At 38.1% G+C, this 14125-nt stretch overlaps 1 protein-coding gene across 2 annotated transcripts in view; it reads right to left on the minus strand.

The window, feature by feature from the left end:
• The window catches only part of LEKR1 (leucine, glutamate and lysine rich 1), a 271409-nt gene that overhangs the window by 14327 nt on the left and 242957 nt on the right, over positions 1-14125 (minus strand). Inside the window, exons 12-13 of one of the 2 annotated variants that reach the window (XM_082840350.1) lie at positions 7214-7375; positions 3396-3695 (exon numbers count right to left, since the gene is read on the minus strand). In XM_082840350.1, the coding sequence (XP_082696476.1) occupies positions 3396-3695; positions 7214-7375 (462 nt within the window). Of the gene's footprint in view, positions 1-3333; positions 3696-7213; positions 7376-14125 lie in introns of those variants that run through there. The other variant, XM_082840351.1, reaches the window with a different exon arrangement.

The raw sequence follows: 14125 nt of genomic DNA on the forward strand, positions 1-14125 counted from the left end.
GCAGGGCTTTCCTCCCCTTAATTAGCTTCCTTATTAGACCATTAATTTATCTTCTTTTTAATGGGAATTTGTTCTCCACTTAAATGAAGCTTTTTTTTTTCTCCATGAACCTGAGACATTTCAAGTGTCTGGAATGCATGGTCACAAAAAAGTAGTGCTTTTCACTTTACCTGTTAACAACCTTGATTCTTTCTGGCTCATAACTCCTATCACTTTTATTAGCTCATTTCCTATTTTTATAAGAATATTCTGGACTTTAGCATTCTTAACCAGAGAAGCAGCCTTAATTATTTACTCTTACAGTTCAGTTGTAATTATTTAACTTCTAATGGAAAGTCTGCCCTCAGGCATGTCCTTAGGTAACTACTTTTGTGCTGATCTCTTTCTATTCCCCAGTAATGATCCATGATCATTTAAATACCAACTCAGTGTCTTGTATCTTTCAAAAGTCCACATTTAAAAAAATAAAACTTTATCTCTAAGTGGCTTCCTTTTACAACAAGCAGGAAGAACTCCAAATGTAGCTCCTTTTGTGTGAAAAGGATATTTGCTCTCCACTTTTAGCCTAGCTTTTCTTGCCAAAATTACCTCCAGAGGCCCTGAGATTGGCAGCCTCTAAAATGGCTCCCAGTTATCCCGGCCCTCCTGCTGCTCACAGCCTTGTGCAATCCCTTTGTGTTGAGTGTGGGCTGGACTTATTGTTTCATCTCTAATGAATAGAATGCAGCAAAAGCAGTGGGATGCCACTTCTGAGATTAGGTTACAAAAAGACTGTGGCTTCTAGCTTGGGCACCTTCTCTTGCATGCTCTCATTCTCACTCGCTTGTTTTGAGGGAAGCTAGCTGCCACGTTGTAGGCTCTTCTTTGGAGAGGTTCATGTTGGAAGGAACTGAGTGGGGGCCTCTGAGCCAGCATTGAACTGAGGCTCTCAGCCCAACAGCCTTGAGGAAATAAATCCGGCTGACAACTACATAAGTAAGCTTGGAAGCCAACGCTCCCCCAGTTGAGCCTTTAGATGAGACTGCAGCCCCTGACACCCTAACACCAACCTCATGAGAGGCCTTGAGCCAGAGGCATTCAGCTAAGCCCCACATTCAGATCCCTGACACTCAGAAACTATGAGATAATAAATGTTGTTTGAAGTACTGATTTTGATGACAATTTGTTATGCAACAATAGAAAACTAATGCAAGCTCTTATGGCCAATTTTTTAGCTTTTAGTCTGTGCTTTTTATATGAGAAGTTTCTTTTTAGGCCATTCTTTCCTCTGGATGTCAGTTTAATTGCTCACATAATATTTTCTGTAAATTCCTCTTTGAAAGCAGGGAATGGCAGTTGCCCGTCTTGTTCATAATTGCATATTGATGACTAGCACAGTGCCTGGCACTTGAATAGTTGCCTATTATATATTTACTGGATTTGACCCTTCAGTCTTTTTCTACATGTCCTAGTTTATAAGTTACTCGTCACTTTCCATATTGCCATTTCTTTTGGGAATTTAGGAGTTAGAAAACCTGCTGGTCTAGTAACTTTGAGTTTTTTCTCCTTTAATCTGCTGTCCCTCCTCCTCTTGAACTTCAACACTGCTGTCTCATTTGAAGCATCACCTCTCTCCTTCTCCAGCAGAGCTGAATCCATGTGTGCTCGCTCTTGCCACTCCTGCCTGGACTGGTGGAGCAGCTCCCTTTTTCAAGGGAGGCTGTGCTGCTGTGTTCCAACAGGAGACACTCAATCACGTAACACCCTAACCATCTGGTGGAGTAAGCACTAGTGTGTTTGTTGTTATTCTAAAAGTGAGAGAGAGAGAGAGAGAGAGAGAGAGGCAGTGTGTGTGTGTGTGTGTGTGTGTGTGTGTGTGTGTCCTGGAGATGTTGAGTGCCAAGCCTGAGGTCACTTTGAAATTTGGAAGCAGAATAACTAGAATTCTGGTATCCTAAAAGAGGAAGTATAGAGATTCATGGAGATGAAGTTTGGTGAGTCAAATCTTGGAGATTCATATTTGAATCTTCGCTCCACCATGTTGTGTGACCTTATAAATTATTCAAATATCTTGAGTCAGTTCCTCATCTGTAACATGGAAATAATTCCTACTCTATAGGGTTTTAGGCATTATTCTTGATCCAGTATTCTGTTAATTCTACATTTTAACTTAAAATTTCTTTGTAATAGGTTCACTTCATAATTATAATGATAGCATAAACTTTTAATTTGGGTTGATAATTTAAATACAGGAAGAAAACATGGTATGTTTGTTAACGATCAATATTACTACTAGCACTTTCCTTTTATTCTTTTATTAAGATGCCAATAAAACCCCCCAAAAATTACTCATCACTAACATTCAGAATCTTCCTCCATTTGCCTTTATTTGCTATACTGTCATAAATGGGATCAAATATTCTAATGTGACAATATTCTAATTCTTGGCTATTGGAAAATTGCCCCACTGTCTTAATAAGTTTGGGCTGCTATAACAAAATACAAGAGGCTGTGTGGTTCAAACAACAAACATTATTTCTCACAGTTTGGGAGGCTGGGAAGTTCAAGAACAAGGTGCCAGCAGATTTGGTGTCTGGTGAGGGCTCGCTTCCTGATTCACGATGGCCATCCTCTTGCTGTGTCTTCACATGGTGGAAGGGGCGAGGAAGTTTTCTTTCATAAGGGCACTAACCCCATTCAGGAAATTAGTTCATCTCTCAAGATGTAATCACCTCCCACAGACCCACCTCCACATATTATCACGCTGGGGATTAGGTTTCAACATATGAATGTGGGGGGACACACACACATTCATTCCATAGCATCCACCATTTCTAAACTGTTCAGCAGTTCAGAAATAAGATTTTCTTAGGGGAAAAAAGTTTCAAATCGAAATAAGTCTACTCCGGTTTAAATAAAAACACTGCTGAAATAATCATGCATACATAGGAAAGAAGACCACTACATGTAAATTATCTTATAACTTTAGATTGACAGAAAAATAAAACCCTAAAGAACAATTGTTTTTAAAATATATTGTCCAAAATATTAACTTAAGCAGCAAGTACTCTAAAAGTTTCTTTGGCAAAGATTTAATGTCACAACAAATAAGACATAAATTTGTAAAGATTTCTAATCTTAGAGGTTTTAAATGGTCATTTGCAACACAGTAGAACTGGCTCAGGAAACCTTAGAGATTATGTAGTTAAATGTATTATTCATTTTACAGAAAAGGAAGCCAGGTCCAGAGAGGTTAAGTGCCTGCCTAGTTAAGGACAGAGCCAGGATATGACCCCAGATCTCTGATTAATAGTCCAGGACTCTTTGCATGACACCAAGCTACCTTTCCTGTTTTGTTTGTTGAAAGAACATGCACTCTTTCACTAATTGCAATGGTACCATCACCTGCTTCTTACCTCTTCCTGGGACTGGTTGAATTGCTGTATCAGTTGTGCTTGTGCCAGCATTACTCTTTCCAGTTCATCTGACTTCTGTTTCATTTCCTTCCTCAAGTCCTCTGAAACTGAATCATTACTGTCAATTTCCTTCTTCAAGCGTGACTCAAATTCTGCAACCAAATTTTTAAGGTTTTCGATTTCTTTCTCCTTTAACTCAGATTCTTCAGTATATTGAATATGGGATTCATGGAGCTTTTCTTCAAGAGCAGCCACTTTCAGCCTTAGATCTTTAGTAGCGCCTTCAATTAAGTCAGATATCTGTAAGATAAATCTTGCCTTAGTTTGTGGGTGATAGTCTCTAGGTATCCACAGAATTCTCCTGGTTTTAAGAGGTTTATTCTAAATAACTGGTGTTCTGATCTGATGAAAACAAATCCTATGACATATATAGGGCTTCAAGATTTTAAAAGTTAAGACTAAAATTTTATTTTTATCAACTAAAATGGAATTGCATTAATCACTTGGGCATACTTGGAAATACATAAATCTCTGTGGCTGAACTGAGCTACCAAGGACAGCTCAAGTCTTGATCAAGTGCCTGTCTGGACTCACTTTAGGGTGGCTTTGGGACCTAGAAATGCCTGATGTTTGGGGATGCATGTAGGAGAGCACCACACCTATAGTCTACTCAAACCATACCAGTTAAGTTTTCCTTCGATATATTTTTTTTCTTTCTTGAATATGATGACTGGAGGTACCCTAGACACTACACCTTCTATAGCAGCCCTGCCCAACAGAACTTTCTGTGATGATAGAAATATTCTGTGCTGTCCTATATGGTAGCCACTAGCCACATGTGACTATTGATAGTGGCGTGCTGGTAGATATTTAACAACGGATTCACACATACACACACAAAAGCCAGATTTATATCTAATTTCCATGGTGTGAATACTCTCATCACGGCCAATTCCAAGCTATGAAGGTGATATCACTGTTCGTTAAGCTGGGAAGAAATGCACATAATAGGCTCTCGCTTGTTAGTATGGGCTCTTGTGCATTTGAAACGTGGCGAACATGAGTGAGGAACTCAATTTTCAATTTAATTTTAATTAATTGAAACTTAAGTAGACACATAAGTTACCACATTAGACAGTGCAGTTCTAGACGATACCAGAATACTTAGAAAATATACTGCTTCTAAAGGTGGTACATCTAGACAAAGAGAGGAAAGAATAACTTGAGAAACTTCTCCTCAAAGTCATGAAATTCTTTAGAAGGGAAAAGATTACTTACTTTTTTCTCCTTAAAAAGCAAAACAAATAACAGAAAACAGACCAGGAAGAGCAAAACTCCTTCTGATGAAACATATCCTTATTATTTATGCTATGGATATTGTCACATAAATATTAGTACAAGAAATCAGCCCATGAAGAATCTGGAAAACATTCATAGACCAAAGTTCCAAGGATTTTGTGAACAATTACTTAAGTTATGTATCCAAAATTTGTTTCAAATGTTAAATTTACATTAAGAATAACTTTTACAAGAAATCTATTTACCACATTAGTAATTTTATAAATTAAATTAATATTCCATTTTCTTCAATTAATCCAGGAAGGAAGAGGGCCACTGCTAGGTCTGAACAGTAGTTTCCTTCATCCAGAGGAGAGCTGACACTGAAACAGAGCAGGTTATCCTGGGGAGAGGAGGCTCACATAGCCACAAACATGTTTTGATTTTTTAAAAAGGGAGTCAACATTTTAAAAATCAAGGGACCTCCCTGGTGGCACAGTGGTCAAGAATCCACCTGCCAATGCAGGGTACACGGGTTCGAGCCCTGGTCCAGGAAGATGCTGCAGAGCAACTAAGCCCATGCGCTGCAACTACTGAGCCTGTGCTGTGGAGCCCATAAGCCACAGCTACTGAGCCTGTGTGCCACAACTACTGAAACCTGTGCACCTAGCGCCTGTGCTCTGCAACAAGAGAAGCCACTGCAATGAGAACCCTGCACACCGCAACGAAGAATGGCCCCTGCTCACTGCAACTAGAGAAAGCCCACACACAGCAATGAAGACCCAGTGCAGCCAAAAATAAATAAGTAAATAAAGCTGAATAATATTCCTTTAAAAAAAAATTAAAAATCAAGAGAATTCACTCACAAAATCTGGACTTATGATTTCTCTTGAAAGACTGTAGCCCTGGTAAGTTGGGGCCTGCCTTTCAGCATTCCCCTGCTGCTGGTCCTGAGCCACCTGGGGACTGCAACAGCAGTCACAAGGTTACGGGAAAAGTGGGGTGGGGGGCAGGAGCCAGGAAGCAAGAGGTCTGTCTAGGATAGAATCTGTCCAGAAGAGGAGGGGCCTAAGGTGAGCCAGGTTACAAGTTCCCAGCGCATACTCCATTGTCCCAATATGACTTCACTTAACAAAACACAAATTAAGAGATAAAATTACTTTTTAAAAATTTTTTTTAAGAATTTATTTTTTGATGTGGACCATTTTTAAAGTTTTTATTGAATTTGTTACAATATTGCTTCTGTTTTATGTTTTGACTTTTTGGCCCCAAGGCATGTGGGATCTTAGCTCCCTGACCAGGGATCCAACTCACATTGGAAGTTAAACCCTCTGCATTGGAAGGGGAAGTCTTAACCACTAGACCACCAGGGAAGTCCCCCCAGATGTAAAATTATTAAGAATTTCAAGACAGCATTTGCAGAATGTTAAACCTGAAAGGCCTTTTTGAGTGTGGGGACCTACGGTGCTACACTCACGTGGCTAGCCCTGCCTATCGTTCCCAGTGAGCTACTGAAAAGGCTGTACCATACCCTCTATACACCAAAGTAGAGGCCAGTAAGTCTCATTTAAGGCTAATTTACATAGACTCTTAATGAGTTTATTCAAAAATATGACTTCGCCACTGAGTCTTGGTTAATACACACACACACACACACACACACACATTCTACTCTCAGGTGTTATGAAAACAAGGGAACCTTAACGAAACCTTGTATCATGTTTAGGATGCATTGCTTAAGAAATTATGGGGACTTCCCTGGTGGCGCAGTGGTTAAGAATTCACCTGCCAATGCAGGGGACACGGGTTCGATTCCTGGTCCGGGAAGATGCCACGGAGCAACTAAGCCCGTGTACCACAACTACTAAGCCTGAACTCTAGAGCCCACAAGCCACAAGTACTAGAGCCCGCGTGCCTAGAGCCCATGCTCTGCAATAAGAAAAGCCACTGCAATGAGAAGCCCGTGCACCACAATGAAGAGTAGCCCCTGCTCACCGCAACTAGAGAAAGCCTGTGCGCAGCAACAAAGACCCAACGCAGCCAAAAATAAATAAATAAATAAAATAAAGTTAAAATGATACTTTGAAAAAAAGAAATTATGGAGGTGTGATTACATTTAAAAAATATTTCCCTTCATTCAAAAATATTTAGAGTTGAAAATATTTGCCATTAAAGGGGATAGCCTTTAATTGTTGGTAAAATTTTAATTATGTGAAACACCTCATTATCTTTTGTTGGATACTTGAGGTATTGGAACATCTAACCATGCTAATTATTAGTTATATAATTTATGCTGTTTTAAAAATAAGTTTATTTTAGTAGGAAAAAATACCATACATAGCTGGATTGTATGCTTATATAATTTATCTCAGTCATTCATTCTGGAGAATAGCCAAACCATTCTATCTACCTAAAACTAAGGCACAATGACCATGAGAAAATCTACGGGAGTTATAAATATAGTGGTGTCCTTAGGAGGAAATAACCAACATCTACAGTTTCAAACCCATTAAATAATGATGAACATCATAATGACAGACCTTCATTTGTAGTTCTTCTTTTTCTTTCTTACACTTTTGGATTATTTCTTGGTGTTTTTCCTTTTCAATATCGAGTTCCAGTTTAACTTCTTCAAAGAGAAGCGCTTGCTCCTGAAATTCACCTAAATGTTGGGCCCTTTCCTTGGCGAGTTCAGCTTCAACCTAGAAAATAGCATTTAACACACAAATAGAGCCATTTTATCTTAAGATAAGTAAATTAAGCCTATTTTCAGGCTCATATTTTTTCTCCCAGTTTTATTCAGATATAATTGACATACAGTGCTGTATAAGTTTAAGGTGTATAGCATAAAGATTTGACTAACATATATCCTGAAGTTATTATCACAATAAGTTTACTGAACATCCATCATCTCATATAGATACAAAATTAAAGAAATAGATTTTTTTTCTTGTGATGAGAACTCAGGATCTAATCATTTTAAAAATTCTAATATTAATTTTTAAATTCTAATGTTTAAAAACAATCTGACTCAGAACTCGGGCCAGAAAAGTTGACCTTAGGTCAAATAGTGTTACATCTTCTAAGACCATCAAAACCTGTAAAATGAGTAGAGAAGTTAGTACAATATATTATAACAGTTTTCAGAAATACTAAAAGCTTCATCTTCTGTACATTTATGGTGTAAACTCAGTCCTTGCCAGCAACCCTATAAGGAAAAAACAAAAGATTTTGAGGCCCTTACACTAAGTTCTGCTGAAAACTAAGAGTGGATACAAGGAATAAATGTCGATTTTTTAAAAATGGTCCTTTCTTGATAGAGATCAGACAGTTTTGGGGTCAAAGATTATCATTTTAATGCGATTGAGGCCAGAAGGCTGATTGAAGGAAAACATAGTCAGTGATGCCCGTATCCAGATTTTGACTCACATAAAATCACGGTGCTGGAAGGGACCTTAGAAATCCCCTAGTTCATTTTCTCAAGCTTCCATGAATTGTGGAAGAATAAACAAAGGCTTTGGATTGAGTTTAAATCCTGGCTCTAAATCCTGACTCTGCCACTCTAGTTGTGTGATCTTAAATTGTGACTGTAACCTCTCCTGATGTGGTTATAACTAATTCCCTTGGGGGTCGTTATGAGGATTATAGATGAGATGAAACATCTGTGTAAAGCTCTTGCACAAGCAGGGATTCAATAGTCAGTGGAGATTATTTCTACACCCTGACTTCAGTCTCTACCGTGGAATTTGCACCAAATCATTGTCTGCTCTGTGCCTCAACACCACCAGAAACCATAATTCACTCCTTCCCCAGCAGGCATTTCCATTTTCAGATAGCGCTCAGCATTAGGAAGTTTTTCCTTTAGTTGAGCCAACATCTCTCTCCCTATGGTTTTTAACCATTGGTTTTGGCTCTGCCTACTGGAGCGAGAGAACAAATCTATGAGTCCTGGAGTCATTTAGCCCTGGGAGACTATATAGTGGAGTAGAGAAGGGATCCCAGTGACAGGCCGGCTCGAGATTTACATTGTGCCATGATTATAAATTCTAAGAGGGAGTAAATGCCAGATAACTTGGGAGAAAAACCGTCAAACATGACTTACTGTGACTGTGATTCTCAGGCCACTAAGAGGAGAAGGAGAGAGGTCAACCTGAATTTCTCAAGGGTGTACTGAAACTAGGGTACCAGGAAACAGAAAGTTTGCTAAGAAAGTTTTCAGGAAGCCATTTAAATTACATAAAATCCACATAGAAGACTAGTCCCAGTGTGGGGTCTGTGGGATTTATTGCACTGGGTATAGGACTGACCATTTGCATCAAGGCAAAACAGTTATGTTTATACCCAATGCACGGAGTTATTTTGGCTCTCTCAAAATAAATGTCTGGATTGTTTGGGGGAAAGGATACCGATAATCATTTAGGAACATGATAGAACTGTTCAGGTGTGTTGCTAGCAGATTACAAAAGACAAGGAGAGCCTCAGGGCCCTCAGAAAAAAGAGCAGATGTTCTTCTGAATTCCAGGTACTTGTGTTCACTTGCCTCCTGGTAGCCATTTAGATACATCACAGGTATCTCAAAAAAACTGTCTGAACCAGAGATCTTGATACAATTCCCTCCCCACCTGTTCCTTCCTCAGTGCTCCTCATCTCAGGACACAGTACCATCACCCATCGAGTTATTCAGGTCAGTAACTGGGGTAATCACCTTTCACACTTCTGTCTCCCTTACCCTCCACACCTAATCCAGCACCAAGTCCTGTTCATTTTGCCTCCAAAAGATGCATCGAATCCATCCATTTCTCTACACCTCTACTTCCACCACCCTAGTTGTGGTCACCACCACCTCCTGAGTGGCCTCCTTACTTCTATTCCTGCCTCTCTCCAACACCTGATACACAGCAGAGTGTTCTTCACAAACTAGAAATTGGATTATTTTATTCCTTCTTAGTGGTTTTTCAATGCATTAGTATAAAATCCAAACTTCCATACACGATCTTCTACAGGACCACCATCAGCCCGTATGACACCTTTGTGTAAATCAAAAAAGCATGCCTTCCTTAGATGAACACAGCCTTGGGCAGGGCACAAGACTTGGTGAGCAGAGCCCAGGCCGGATTCCAGCTCCCTTCTCTCCCTTGGCCTGTGCTATTAGTCACGATGCAAACTGAACAGCATGTATGGCGGCCCTGGACTTCTCCAACCTGACTTTCACTGCCTTTCCCATTTGATTACTGCGCTCCAGCCACACTGGAATAGATAAGTCAAGAACACATGAAAGGAGGAAATCAAATGCAAAACATTCAGAAAACTTCAAGAGTTAACAGCCCACAAGATACCATGACACTATAAAAAAAAAAAGAGTAAACAAACATTTTTTGAAAAACTCAAGAAAAATTTGTGCCAAGGTACTAAAATATCAAGTGTTCAAAAAAATTTCCTTGTGTGGTTAATTGGTAGAGCCAGAGTTATTTTAGGATAAAAAGACATATTTCAAAATATGGATTCAAATTAAGAGAACAAGGATGTACATAAACTATGTGGGACAGGACAAACTAAATTAGATGACAGAAGGACTTGAGAAGAACTTTTAAAAACAGAAGTTCTTTAAATTTATTATGGGGAAGAGGCCATTTAGCAAATCAGCAGAGTCCCTTGATGAAGAAGAAACAAAGGAAGAGTTCAGGGAAGGAAAGGGGGTGGCTGACTGGTTGAATGAGAAGAATGTTCTGTTCTACCTGAGTCAGGAAGAAAGGAGATCTTCTTGCCCCTGAACTGTTCCTTGGAATGAACTAGTGTAGGTAAGGGGAAGGGGAAAAAGGAAGGAATAGATGGAGGATGGGAAAGAAAAACACTGTAGATAAAAAGAAGAGTGATTTACTATTTCTGATTTGATTTTTAATTTGCACAACCTGAGAAAGAGAAGCAACGTGATGAGCTTCAGGTGGGATTTCTAAACATTTAAGGAAGCTGCAGTGGGAAGCCAAAAGCTATCTGAATGTGTTGACTCTGTAGCACAGAGAGATGACACTACTGGTTCCTTCATGATCTGAAGAGTCTGAACAAAGTGATGAGCCCACAAACAATGATTTGCTTAAGCTGGTATATTGTCATTGAAAAGATGAATTCATACCAAATTGTCATGTTTACGTTTTTGACATGTTGATAAGAGCTGTTTGTTTAAAGTATCTTAGATGGCAGGACTTATGTTTATGCAAAATAAATGAATTAGGTGATGGTGCATACATATGTTATGAACTGCTTTATACAATAACTAATAGTAATTTTGAAAATCATGAAAAAATTCTAATCTCTAAAAAACAGCATGAATAATATATGAGTTCAAGAGCTACACAAAAATCAATTATTGTCTGTGTACACATTCCAGATGTTAATTCATCCATATCTTCCTCTAGCTCAAACTCTGTCTCCTCCCTGAAGGCCTTCTGATGACTCCAGAGCATTCTGAGTATGTTGTTTTTTAATTCCTTTTGTATTTGTTGTTGAAATGCATAATTAGAGTTTTATAATATTTGTGTCTAATTCTAGTGTGCAAAATGCTATCTTTCCACTAATTATTTTCCAAGTGAGATCTTTGTGGTTGATTTTGATATCATTTTCTAACTGTTCGTGGAGCCTAACACCAAATATAATCACTGATTACTTTGATGATCCCTTTAAAACCAAGGGAGTTTCTGATGTCAAAGTAGAAATCAGACCACTTGTTTATATTTGATGTACATATATCATTAAACAAAATATATCTCCTAAAAATAAATTATACTATTTTCTAAAAGTTTAAAAACAAATACTGGTTGAAAACTAATACTTCAGATTATTTCTAAATTAACCACTGAATAAATATATTATAAAAGTAGATGACTATTCAAATACTAGGCTTTGTATTGTAGTAAAAAAATACGAATGCTAAGGAATCAGACTATGCACTGAAGTCCTGCCAAGAACTGAGTAAACTGAGGGCGGAAGGAGAGAATGTTCACCAAGTAACAAACAGGCTAGGTGGTATGGTACAGGGCCCTTTTCATCTACTAACTCATTTAATTCTTACAACAACCCTGGAAAGAACATACAATAATTATTATTCCCACTGTCTACAGTAAGAAATAGTCTCAGAGAAATTAAGGGCCTTCACAAAGATCTTAGAGCTACCATGAGGTGGAGAGGGCTGCACACCCAGGTGTCTCTGGTGGACTCCATAGCTCAGCGTGGTGAGTTTTTCCACACAGCTGTCTTCCTACACATCTACCTGGCATAGTGGTTAAGAGCATGGACTTGGTATTTATTTAGTTTCAAAATATTGGGGGATTTTTTTTCCAGATAACTGTTAATGAATTCTAATTTGATTCCATTGTGGTTAGAGAAAATACTTTGTATGACTTGAATCCTTTTAAATTTATTGAGACATATTTACTCCCAGTATATGATCTACTTTAATAAATGTCCCATGTGCACTGGAGAAGAATGTGTATTCTGCTGTTAAATGGAGGATTCTGTACATATCAATTAGGTCATATTTGGTAATAGTGTTTACTGTATCTCTTCAAAATAAATTATTATACTATTTTCCATAGTTTATATCCTTAATGAGTTTTCTGGATATTTTTCTATCAATTATTGAGAGAGGGTTATTGACATCTTTGGCTCTAATTATAGATTTGTCTATTTCTCCTTGTAGTTCTATCATTTTTTGCTTAATTTTTAAGTTCTGTTACTAGGTTTAGGATTATTATGTCTTCTTGGTGAACCAATCTCTTTACCATTATGAAATGACCTTCTTTATCTTTGGTAATATTCTAAATATTCAGATTTATTTCCCTGAAATCTATTTTGATTGTAATGTAGCTACTTTAGCTTCTTTTGATTTGTTCTAGCATATCTTTTTTCCATCCATTACTTTTAACCTATTTTTAAAAATATTTCTTTATATAAAAGTACATTTCTTATAGGCAACATATAGTAGAGTCTCGCATTTTCATCCAACATGACAATCTCTGTCTTTTAATGGGGGTATTTAGACTAGGGCTTGGCAAACCGTGGTCCACAGACTAAATTCAGCCACGCCCATTTATTCGCATATCATCTATGGCTGCTTTTAAGCTATAATGATGGAGTGGAGTGGTTGCAACAGAGGCTGTATGTTCCACAAACCAAAAATATTTTATTTACTAACTGGACCTTTATAGAAAAAGTTTGCTGACCCTGGTTTAGACCATTTATATTTCATTTGATTATTGATATAATTAGCTTTAAATCTATCTTGCTATGCATTTTCTATTTGGCCCATCTCATTTTTTCCCCCTCTTTTTCTGTCTTCTTTTGGATTATTTTTTAAATTCAATTTTATCTCCTTTGCTGGCTTATTAGCTGTAACTCTTTGTTTTTCTATTTTTGTGGTTGGTTTAGAGTTTATAGAATATATTTTTAACTTATTGCAATCTATCTTCTTGTGATATATCACTTCATATATTGTATAAGAATCTAAATATTCTCACCACCACTACCAAAACAACAAATGTAATTATGTGAAGTGAAGGATATGTTAACTAATCCTATTGTAGTGATTATTTTGCAACACATATATGTGTGTGTCAGATCATCATGTTGTACATACTAAACTTACAGTGTCACATGTCAATAATATCTCTATAAGGCTGTGATGGTTGGTTGATGGATAAAACTAAAATGAAAGGACCCCTTCTTCCCTTCCTTAGATCTCCTGCCATTGTTCCATACTCACCAACCCCAACCAAAAGTCAGAGGGTCCAGGAACTATTACTTTCATCCATTCAATTCAGGCTTTGGGGATAGAAAGCAGGGTTTCAAGGGTGTAGAGTGGCCAGAGTGGGGCAAATGAAAGGAATCTGGCTCAACCCATGAGGCAGATGGAGAAATTCTCAGAGAAGGGTAATCTGCCAGGAAGGTACCCCCAGAAGGGTCCACTGTATTTCCCAGCTCATTGTCAGTTTGCCTACCCATTGCCCTATCTCTTGGCCTATCTTTCAACTGAAAACTTGAGGGGATATTTGTTATTTTCTTTTCTTTTTTTTTTAGGGATTCATTCTTCCCCTATTGTAGTCAATATGGTTGAGTGGGAATCTGTCCTGCAAGGGTGAACATGTGACCCAGGTCCAAATGAATCAACATGCCCAGTCTTGCCAGCTGTGGTGACTGGTTCAAGACTAAGCACATGATTCAGTTAGAATCTGACAGCTACAGTGAGTTTTTTGCTAAGAATGCAGAAAAGAGACGGGAAGAGCTACTATTCCCTTTTTGCCATCAGGAAGGACAACTCTGAGTCTGAAAATGAAACCAATCTGGCAGAAAACCAGCTTGACAGCCCTGAATCCAGCTGTGCCTGAAGGTAGCCCACCACTGAACTTTGCAGTTACGAGAGCCACTAAATTATATTTTCACTTAAAAGAAGAAAAAAAAGA

The sequence above is a fragment of the Leucopleurus acutus genome (genome assembly GCF_964270905.1).
Source record: "Leucopleurus acutus genome assembly, chromosome: 5".
NCBI classification, from domain to species: Eukaryota; Metazoa; Chordata; class Mammalia; order Artiodactyla; family Delphinidae; genus Leucopleurus; species Leucopleurus acutus.